Source organism: Zootoca vivipara, chromosome 16 (genome assembly GCF_963506605.1).
Source record: "Zootoca vivipara chromosome 16, rZooViv1.1, whole genome shotgun sequence".
Taxonomy (NCBI): domain Eukaryota; kingdom Metazoa; phylum Chordata; class Lepidosauria; order Squamata; family Lacertidae; genus Zootoca; species Zootoca vivipara.
Window position 1 is genome coordinate 23,980,807 of NC_083291.1, and position 11,832 is coordinate 23,992,638.

At 40.7% G+C, this 11,832-nt stretch overlaps 1 protein-coding gene across 1 annotated transcript in view; it reads left to right on the top strand.

Moving 5' to 3' along the window:
• Positions 1-11,136, top strand: part of PAX5 (paired box 5) — a 127,952-nt gene extending 116,816 nt beyond the window's left edge. The window contains exon 7 of the mRNA XM_060268757.1: positions 10,933-11,136. Coding sequence (XP_060124740.1) covers positions 10,933-11,076 — 144 coding nt within the window. The 3' untranslated portion in view covers positions 11,077-11,136. The remainder of the gene's footprint in view (positions 1-10,932) is intronic.
• The last annotated feature ends 696 nt before the right edge of the window (positions 11,137-11,832 follow it).

An 11,832-nucleotide genomic window follows, 5' to 3' on the forward strand; every position in this document is an offset into this window, starting at 1 on the left:
TGCGTGTTAGTTCCAGTGAAGGTATTATTTGTCATTTATTTCTGTTCTCTTTCCCCCAAAAAAGTGCAGCAGCTTTGGGGCATCCCCCCCAAAGCAAAGCAACTTTTGCACCCCCCAAAAAAACCTCCAAAACTTTGGTCAGCAGCTCCCCCAAAAGCTCAACAACTCTGGGCACTTTATGATAAATAAGGGCTTTTTTGTTTGGTTTGGTTAAATAATTAGTTTTTGGTTTATTAAATACAGTTATATATTACAATTATACATTTTTGTTATTTAAACTATAAATATCGTGAAATTATGGTTTTTTTCTCGACGTGACACACCACCCAAGTTATGCTCGGTTTTTTGGTGAATTTTGACACACCAAGCTCAAAAGTTTGCCCATCACGGGCTTAGCCCTAAGAGTGTCACACATATTTCTTCATATATTGCTACCTCCTGTACATGTATTTGGAGCATTCAGCTTTTTGCTGTGAAACGTGTACCTTAGGCTGGTGCAAATTGTGACCCACTAAGCTTAATAGAGCCCATCAGCCAAGTACGGTGGCCCATCAGGGATTTGATAAACCTCTTACTTTTGCTGCCTGCTGGAGTTATCAAGCACAATGGCAAACCACAATGCATAGCTAATGGACTGTGTTCAGTTTTATGGGTCACAATTTTTGCAGACTTACCATCCTTTGAATGATATTCCTGTCACAAGCTTGGGCAGTTTGAGATAGCTAGGCCTGTATACCATAGCTGCAGTTCCTACTTTAGGTCACCATGCAATGCTACAGTATGTCAGTTTCTTGTTGAGTAGATTGGGGCACAGGAATGATAGGAAAAGAGAGTGCTTTCATAATACAATATTTAATATATATATATATATATATATATTTATTAAGTTCTCACTGCACTCTTTTTTTATTTAATATATATTCTCCTTACATTTCTGTTTTTTTTCTCCTTCATGCTATGGCAGTGGTGCTCCATGCTGATGAGACAATACTTGGTGCAACCCCAGGCAGTCATTTTTCAGGTAATTTCTTAGGATACCAAACTCCTGACTCATACTTTTTCATGTATGAAGCAGGTCAGATTCCCCAATTATGGCGGGAGTACCATGGCTGTACCCAGATAGACTGGGGAATCAGTCTAATTCTGCTCATGCCCACACCAAAGCCCATGCAGGTGGAAAAGGTAACATATACTTTTTAAAAAAACTTAGGCAATTAGGATATTAGTACGAATAAGGCCCTAGGTGAGACTTGCCCAACTTTTCGACCCATTGAATTGCATGCGGGCTTGCCAGCTATGTAACAACTTCCTTGTTTTGTTTTGTTTTACTTCCAGGCAGGTATAAAAAAAGGAGGCTTATTGAGCCAATAGTGGACTGGTAGCTTGCATTTGGCTCGATGGTCTCCCTTAGTTAACCAATGCTCTTTCTGCACAGTTTTTAATGTAATGAATGCAGGGTGGTTTTTGTTGTTGTTGTTGGTGGTGGTGGCAATATTGAACACATAGGCCACATGGTTTTACACAAGGTTATTCACCTGTTGCAGAAAAACATTGCATTTCCCCAACTCTCCAGGTATAGTCTGCATTTGGTAAAATGTGGTTCTCATACACCAGAGAGAGCATTCATTGCTAATCTACACAACCATCTACTGAATATAGTTTGTGATGTCAATGTCAATGAATAGTATAGCCCTTAGAGTTGCACAGACACAGAATTGATTTCCTAGCTGAGTTACTTTTTATGGTAGTGAATACCAGCGAGCATAGTTTCTCTGTTTCCACATATATATTGCACTGCATAGTAAATTTGTTTGAAAAGAGCAAACAGTAGAAGAACGGCCCCGCCAATGTGCAAGCAAGCATCTGTCCCTTGGAATAAAACTATCCCCCATTTTTTATATACAGGGTATTGTGCTATTTACCTTGGAAAAGGATTTGCAGGAATATTGTCCATAAAGCTAAAAAGAAGTATGAATAATTTGGCTTATTGTACAGAAATGCCCTAATCCTAAAATAAGAGATATTTCAAGATCAGGAGGACACAGTGGCTACTCATATATCAGGCACCCCCAAACTCGGCCCTCCAGATGTTTTGGGACTACAGTTCCCAACATCCCTGACCACTGGTCCTGTTAGCTAGGGATAATGGGAGTTGTAGTCCCAAAACATCTGGAGAGCTGAGTTTGGGGATGCATGTCATATATCTACAAAGCTATATGTGAGTGCAGACAGGTGGATTTTTAAAAAAAACAAAAATCCCATGGCAACATTTCACATTGTTGAAGAGGCCAGTCGCCTTTCAACTGGAGATATGGCTTGCCTCTTCAGCAGTTCATGTGGATGAACTTCAATGAAACATCCAATTATGTGCATGGTTTTTCTGCTTAAATCATAGCTGCCAAGTTATCCCTTTTTAAAAGGGATTTTCCATTATGCTGAATAGGCTTCCTCGCAAGAAAAGGGAAAACTTGGCAGCTATGGCTTAAATTGTGACAGAAAAATGGTTTGGGTTTGTTTCACCTCTTTTTGAAATATAGGCCAATAACAGGATATTTGGATTGACCAGCAGAGCTTTTGATTTGCATTTGATTAAGGTCCATAATTAGAACTATGGCATGGGGAAAGGAGTCTTGTCTAGTAGGGTAGGTTGATTCCCACAGAAATATATTGTCTAAAAATTTGCGGGGGAGGGGAATCTAATTATGTTACGAACATAATTTCCTAAGTGTGTTGGCCTCACAACCAACACACTTAGGAAAGGGTAAATATATCTGAGAGAGGTAAGAGCGCAATGGGGCAATGACTGCTGATGTCACAAAAGCCCTACTATTAGCATGCCTAACATCTGTGCTGGGAGGGTTGACATGGCAACCCTCATGGTCTGATCCCAGCATCCTGGTTGCTGGCAGGCCAGCAAACAGATGCAAGTGGATTTATTAAAAGCACAAGGAATAGGAAGGAAGGAGGCAGTGGCTTAGAGTGATAGTACAATTGAGAAAGTGGAGAGAGAGATGGATGAAGCAAGAAATAGATATGAAATGGAAGGAATGGTGAGTCAAATCCAACTTGGATTAGATGAGGCAAGCCATGACCTTATGCCCATAAGTGTTCCACTATTTGGGCTGTGTATTATGTTGAGCACATTCATAATTACGGTACTAAGGAAAGGCTGAAATCCTATGCATACTTGGGAGTAAGTCCCATTAAATGGTCCCACTTATGTGGCTGCAGCTGTATGGGGTGTTGTACAGTATTAGAGAAGTGGCTGCCAAATGGCTTGGTATGAATGTGAACAGGGGTGTCAACTTCAATAAAATATTGAATCAATCAATCAGTAATCAATCACAATACACAGTGCATGCATACCATTTGAATGGCAATGCCCATCAACTTTGGGCTCCCCAGACCTTTCAGATTTTTTTTGGGGGGGGCCAATGGGACCTTACCCCCTAAGAGTTGGCACCTATGAATGTGAAGGTGCCCATAGGTGTATTTAAGAAAGGGAATTGGGCACATTCATGGAGGATAGGTTAACGAATAGCTTTAGCTATAAATAGCTTCCACATACAGAAGCAGTATGCCTCTGTGGTAAAATGAGGGATTGGCAACCACTTCCACGCTGAATTGTGAGCTCCCCAGTGAATCTGGCAGGCCAGATTCTGTTGAAAACAGTATGTTGGACTAAATGGGCTTTGATCTGATCCAGCACAGCAGTTCTTATGATTCATGATTTAGTCCCTCTCTGTGCAGCCTTATTAAATTGTTCAGAACCAGTTTGATGACAGCTGAAAGTGCGTGTTCCTTGATAAACACTGACCAGCTACATAAGCAAGTGACTAGACAAATATGGAGCAAGAACAGGAGCTCAGGGCTATATGAAATGTCACTTCATGTTTAGCTGGAACAAAAAGAGCTTTTGGAAATCAAGACACCAGCCCCAAAAGAGATAAACACAGTTGCTAAACTGAATCTATGTATAGCCACAGGCTCCTGGCATGGGATCAATTTGACTCTAGCTAGTTTTGCATCCCTTTCTTAAAGCTTATAGCCTGCATAAGTTTCAAAAATAACCAGTATTACCTTTGGAACATTTATTTGCCTTTTGTGGTAAGATGTGGGATATTGGTCAAAGGAAGGTTCTATTCACACAATCACGTCAGGAAGTCAGGGCATGTAACAATAATTCATTTAAAAAGGCAATACAGTATAGAATAAAGCCACAAGAATGCCTATACATAAAACCATGTCATATTTCATGCATTAGCTTTACTAAGTCCACAATGTATTTTAAAAATTCATTGTATATGCATATCAGCAGTTTTGAGTTGAATTCATGAGTAAAACAACTGAAAGCAAAAGTTGTACAAAGATAGTTCCCCTTTTACGTGTGTGTGTGTGTGTGTGTGTGTGTGTGAGAGAGAGAGAGAGAGAGAGAGAGAGAGAGAGAGAGAGAGAATGAATTTATCACACCCCCTTCTCCCTTGGAAAATGAAGAAAGGTGGTTTCCTCAATGGTGAGTAATGTACACATTGCATTTGTCCCATTGTAATCACTGGCCTAACAAGCTTTGTAGGTTTTTGAAATTCTATAAAAACATCACAAAACCTGTTTGACTACAGCCAGTAATGGAAAGCATTGGAGATTGGTATATATATTGTAGTGGAATGCAAAAATAGTCTGTTAAGACTGCTGGTTGAAATAATAAAGAAACTTAAGGTTTATTACTCCTCGCAAACAAAACCATTCTGAGTATAAGTTTATACTCACATTGGAGGAGAAAGTAAGTAAGTAAAGCCTGAGGGGGGGGAAAATATCTTTGGAGAGTTACTTAAGAAGGAATCAGTAAGGGAAGAATAGATGGACTTTTTTCTATCAGCCCTGATTTGTTCAGGTAACCAATTACAAGTGTTGTTGCTTTAGTCCCAGCAGAAAGATGGTGTACATTTACAGATAAAATGCAATGATTAGTTCCATCATATAATCTTCAGTAATTTGAAGGGGGGGGGGAACTGGAAGAAAAGAAGAAGAAAATGTCAGCCTTTTGGCAAAATCAGTTGGATGGTGAATGCAATAATAGCTAGGGATGATCAAGGTATGCATGCAGGGTAGCTGAGGAAGAAATAAGGTTGAATAGAGCCGAAGACTTAAGAAGTGTAGAGAAAGATTTCAGTTCAAGCTTCATTGAGTGTGACTGTGACTAAAGGACGGAGTAGGAAGCATTACTTTTCTTGCTGAGAAATATTATTAATAATTCAATTTCTTACCCATCCTTCACTGTAAAGTCCCAGGGCAGGTTACAGCAATTTAAAATGCAATATTTAAATCAGTTTAAAACAAACTACAACCATATCTATCTATCTATCTATCTATCTATCTATCTATCTATCTATCTATATGGTGTCAAAGGCCAGGATAAAGAGTTGTATCTTCTGAATACACTACGATGGAAACTACATAAAGAAAGTGCAGTGCTGACCTGCCCATGGGGCTCAGTGAGGCAGTTGCCTCAGATGGCAGATGGGGAACAGTTGGAAGGGGAGCAGATCCATGCCATGCTGTGTGCCATGCTGTTTATCACCTGTTCCTCCTCCTCTATCACTCACTCTTTAGCCTTTTTTCTCCCAATGATGGAAGGGGGAGGGAGACTGCTGCGTTGGGTGGGTGTAGTTTTGGCATTGGCAGTGGTGGTGGCTTGAGCAGTGGTGGTGGGTGGTGGTTTTGAAGGTGGTGGGAGACAGCATTTTCTGTTTTGCCTCAAGCAGCAAAACATTGCTGACCAGCGCTGTGATGGTTCCAGATGACCCTCTGCGGGGAGGGAATACCACAGCTTAGGGGCTGCCACAGAGAATGCCCTCTTCCTGGCAGCTGCTCTGAGCTTCTGGGGGTTGTGGAACCTGAGAGCGTCTGAAGGGAAGGAGATTTGGGGCCACTGGTGGAGGAAGAGGAGTGCAGTGGGAGCACACTGCCTCTGACAGTGCGATCCCCGTAGGGTGCCATTGCTACTGCCCCCCGCCCATGCTGGGTGCCATGCCCCTGCAGACAGTGTGCCCCGCCCCCCAGGAGGCATGCCCGCCCGTGTGGGTGGTGTGCCCTGCCCCCAGGATGGACACTAGCCCCACCCCACCTGCTCCGCCCCCCGGTGCCGGAGCATGAAGCTCCGCCACTGTTTGGGGCCCAGTCATTCAGGGCTCACTAATGTGAGGGCTTTGAATTGGGCCTAGAAATGAACTAACAATAAATCAGAAACCTTGTCAATATTATGCAACTGATATATAGCTCAAACCTAAGAACACAGTGTTATTAGCGATTTCTAGCTTAGGTTATTTGGTAGTCTTCCCCTTCTGGGTCAATTAATGAAGTTGGGTAGGCTTATGCTTCCTTTTCCTGCAGAGATAGTGCCTGAAATGGACTCTGTGTAGCTGGATAATGGTATATTTTCAGAGACTTGAAGGCAGTATATATTTTATTTATTTGTTGCATAAAATTTATACACCACTTAATTTGTAAACAGCAGCAGCAGCAACAACAACAACAACAGCTCTGAAAGTATGACAAACCATTGCTTGAAGAGTATACATGTTCATTTCTAGAAAAATATCTGTAATGCTTCCACTTGCATTGCTGGAGGCAGTGTGCCTCTGAATATCAGCTTCTGGGACTCACAAGTGCAGAGAGCACTATTTTGCTTGCAGGTTTCCCATAGGCGCATGGTTGCCCACTGTGAGAATAGGACATTGGATTAGATGGACCATTTGCCTGGTGCAGCAGGGCTTTTCTTAACTGCTTACATTGTTCTTTGGTCAATAGGTTTTGCAGGGTTTTTCTCAATGCAATACAGGAATAACATGGTATCACTGTATAGTTTACCTGAACTTACACATGTGACTGTCCACTGCCACAAGGGGGCTCATTATTTTAAGGACAGAGAGGCAGTTCAATAAAATACAGTAGTGTTGAGGACAGAATTTGACAAAGTTAATTGATAGTGGAGTGTGCAGAAGAGGCAACATTATTGCAACTCAGGAAAGAATTTGCTGACAAAATGGGGTCTGAGAATCTGGCAGAAGGATCAAGAGGTGAGAGTGGAAGAATGAAACACAGGGAACAAATAAGATATGTAGCAAGAAGAAGGAAAAAGGGTGATGCACGAGGAAATATGTGCACAGTTGTGTGTATGCTGTGAGTTTACAGCAGCAGAAATAAGCCACAGAATGTGGTTTTGTCTGTACCGGTAGATTTCAGCATTTTGAGATTTTCAGTTTTCTTTAAAAATGATTAAGTTTCCAGACCTTGTGTTTGCAAAGACATGGTAAACTGTAAGTTGATTAAAACTGTTTTAACATTGTTTTTTAATTGTTGCAACCCACACTTGGACCTTAGGGTGAAGAGTGGGTTTTTATTACTATTACTATTACTATTACTATTACTATTACTATTACTATTACTATTGTGTTGGCTGCACCTGGTGAAATATCAGCAATCTAAAGAGTAGCCATTTTGGATTTCCAGTTCTAGGGGTGGAGATTCAGTCATCTTTTATCTTCCCCATATTCAGATTGAAACATTAGGAGTAATGGATTATTTACATATAAAATCAAATTTTATTTATTTTTATAGTATGCAACTATTTTTTGCAAACTTTTGGTGTTTTAAATTGTACATCACTATGGGTCCTTTGAGGAAGGAAGTTTAGACTTTTGCTTGTGTATTTGTATTTACATACTCTGAAAATAAATGTGACAGGAATAATAGTGATGATTTCTTCTTCTTCTATTTTCCCCCATTGTGATTTCCCCCCTATTATTTTAACAATGGTGTATGTTCCTTGAGTGGTACGGCAAGTGATAAACACAGTCCATATTGTGGACGTTGTTTATGCCACAAAGACAGAGTTACATTGCTGTGCCTTATGACCTTGAGCAAGAATGACCAGCTTCTTTTGCCCAGGGAGGTCAGAAGCTAGTCAAGTTGTGAGGGGGCTAGATCCTCTGGCCACAAAGTTGCACTTCACACTTGGGCCCACTAGCCAGAAGAGTCCTCTTAGCAATTAATGTGAGGAAGCACAAGAAGCTTCAGGGATTAATGCAGACATTTCTGGAACATTTGGGGTTGACAACTACTGACAACTTTGGAGAGAAGCTTGCTTAAGAGTGTCACTGTGTTTTGCCAGGCTAGCAATTCTCTAAGGCTCAACCCTGTCTCACTAGTTTTGCCACGCGAAGAGAGGATGCCTATGAGACCTCTGCCATATCACAGAAATCTGTTGGGTATTATGTCATGGTGCTCAGCACTGCTGCATTACACAGCATCCTGTTTTTGACCTGTAGCAATTCAAATGCCTTTGAAATGTGAAGCATTGTTGTGTGGGAGAGTGGGTAATCTTGTAATTTTCCCCCTTTAAAAAAGTTGTATGAGTGCTTTGACAGATCATTGGATAAGTTTTCACATATCTACAGTAAATATCCTTCAAAAACTGTTCCATAATTGTTGAGAGCATGAGATGGAGTTAAGTTTGTTACTTAGTATGGAGCTATGGGCATTCCCTAATAGGTGGTCAAGACAATAGCCAGACCATAATGTATATTGCAGAAGAAGCACTGATTGCATTGCTGATGTGTAGTTCTGGTTTCCCCAAAGTATAAGCCAGGCACCCCCAAACTGCGGCCCTCCAGATGTTTTGGCCTACAACTCCCATGATCCCTAGCTAAGATGACCAGTGGTCAGGGATGATGGGAATTGTAGTCCAAAACATCTGGAGGGCCGAAGTTTGGGGATGCCTGGTATATGCTCTTGCTCTCTCTCTCTCTCTCTCTCTCAACAAGCAAGACCTTTCTATTTAAAGAGACTTTGTGAATCTGTGAATCAAGGCCGGGATGTTTCTCAAATCCCTGGTTGTCGGATGTGTCTGAAAAACTATAGGCAGGGAACGTTCTGTCCACACAGGTGAACGTTCTGTCCACACAAGCAATTCAGCTTGCCTGGCAGAATGTTATTATATTATATTTTATTTATTAAATTTCTATACCACCCTTCATCCAAGGATCGCAGGGTGCTTTACAATATAAAAACAGAATAACAACATTTTCCCCCTGCCCCAATTTAAAAGGCCTTAGATTGCTTAATTAGCCAAAGGCCTGGGGGAAGAGAAATGTTTTTGCTTGGTGGCTAAATATGTGTAACAAAGGCACCAGGCGAGCCTACCTGGGGACAGCATTCCACAAGTGGCGAGTCACCATAGAAATAACCCGTTCTCATGTTGCTATCCTCCAGACCTCTTTCAGAGGAGGCTCACAAAAAAGGACCTCAGATGATCACAGGATTTGGTTTGGTTCATAGGGGGACAGGCAGTCCTTGAGAATATTAGCCTCTCCCCCCCCCTGTGTGTTGCTCTGGGGGTTCTGAGCCAATTTCAAGGTAGGGGGCACAGGGAGAGGAGGGAGGGGGAAAGCCCTGCTGCGCTTGTAGAAATCCTTGCACAGGCTTCTGTTAGTGCGACTCATTAGTTGTATCAAGCCCTTAATCTATACAGTATTACGAACACTTGTTGAGACTTGAGGGGAAATCCTAGTTCCTACCTGCTTAAAGGCATGTGCCACGGAAATGAGTGAGATTCATTTCCAAGTAACAATGTATAGGAGGAATGGATTTGTATGTCCTATTGAATATAGGGCACTTGTTTTCATGCTAGCTCTATAAGATAAGGGTGCAAGTATTTCACTGCAAACTATGTTATGTTATGTTATGTTATTTATTTTTGTATGTTCCTTTCTGCCACAAAGTTATATTCAAGGCAACTCACATGTCATTTAAAAATTAATGAAGTAAAAATATGATAGCAGTACAAACCCAAGAGCAGGAGACACAAACCATATCTGAAAGCAGCAGTAAAAGCAAATCAAAGCAGTAACAAACAATATCCATATCCAAAGACAATGACATTAATAAGTATCAGCTACTAATTAATGTAACAGAAACCATTAAGCAAAAGGTCAGGCAAACAGGACAGCCTTTTCCGATACTTGTTACAGTCATGCACACTGCTGGCTTGCTACTCTTTGCAGTGATTCTGGTTTTAGTTTGGTACTGGACAGGAGGCTTACCATCAGCTTCTTATTTCAAGGAATGGTACCTTATTTATGAACCTTATGAACTGGTGAGATGCACCATAACTGCAATAAGCAATTTTGATTTAATACATTACACAAAGTATTGTTCATGTCCTGAGGCATGCAATACATCATTTTCTTATGGCCTCACAATCTGTTCCATATTACGAAGCTCTTCAGGTGGCAACCTAATAGTAATGGAAGTCATGGCAGAGGAAAGCCTGAGAAGCACCGATGAACAACATTGCCAGTACTTAACTGTATGCACTAGTAAAGCATGTTATTTTTCACCAATGTTGTTCTGCCAGAGCTAAATCCTTGTTTAGACATGCAACCATTTTTCCACTACAGCAAGAGGAATTTTATGGAGTCACATCTTCATACTTTCCCCAAACTAGTGTTTTAAACTTGTGTTGGCCAACACAAATTCAGCAGTCCCCCAAGTGCATAAGTTCTCAAAGTGTCAAAGTTATTATGCTCAAAATGTTTTACAAATTTTGCCTCTGATGAGGGAATTTCCTAATTCTGTAACACATTGGGGAAAACAAAATGTTTATGCACTCTGAAAACTTGTATTCTGTCCTCCCCCCAGCACATACTTAGCAAGCTACATAGTTTAAGCTTACAAAACTTGTGTTAGCATATGATCTAATCATAGATAGAAGCTATCCACATGACATGTGAAACAAATAATAATAATACTGTGTAAAATAATAACAATTTTCACAGGAATCCACCTCTATAGCTTGGTTTTATCATGCATTAGGCACTGATTTTTTAATACTCAGTAGATGTATTAAGTTATCTCATTTTTTTCTGCTCTCAGTCAACAGAATACTCAGCCATGGCATCACTAACTGGTGGATTAGATGATATGAAGGCTAATTTAACAAGCCCTACTGCAGCAGAAATAGGAGCCAGTGTTCCAGGTCCACAATCATATCCTATTGTGACAGGTAAGGAAAACTAGATGCTCTACCAAGAGCATGTTATCAATGGACATACTGTATGAAATGGCAAGTGGGAGAAGCTTGTGGTTATGTAATAGGTAGTTTTGCCGTTCCTTGTTGAAGCTGTCTTAGTTTTGATGTTTGATATCAGTGATACCTATGATATGTAAGGTCCTAAGCAGCCCGTGTCCAGTAAAGGTTTGCCATATAGTTGTTACTTCAAGGAGTGATCCATTATTTGTTTGTGAGAGGCACCATAACTGCAACATTAATACATATTGGCTAAACTCCTAGGGAAGTCAGCTCAGTGTTACATTAAATATTTTCTGGGAGATCAAATTCTATGGGTAGTGGCTAAATTTTTACCAGTGGAAGGATAATTTTGGGGACTTCAATTGTTAATGTGTACATTGTGTTTGTTTTTACTATTATTACAGGTCTATTGAATGTATTAAAATGATGATGGTGAACATTACAAGAGGAGTATAGCCTAAAAAGTCTTACAAATTTTCTGAAATACGCTATTTTCTTATGGTCTCCTTATTTTGGAGCTTGGCAACTCTTTGAATGATTGATGGGAGAGGCCTTGTTCTGTATTCCCTTGATTTGGTGCTTGAGGTGGGTTTTGGAGAGGGTGGGATGCCATCTAATTTACTTTCAGGCAGACCTAAAAGGACTCTACTTCTTTTCAGTGGGTTCAATTGACTCTGGCCTAATTTGAAGCTAAACCATCCCAGTTAATTTGGGTGAGGGCAGGACCGGATTTAGATGAAGAG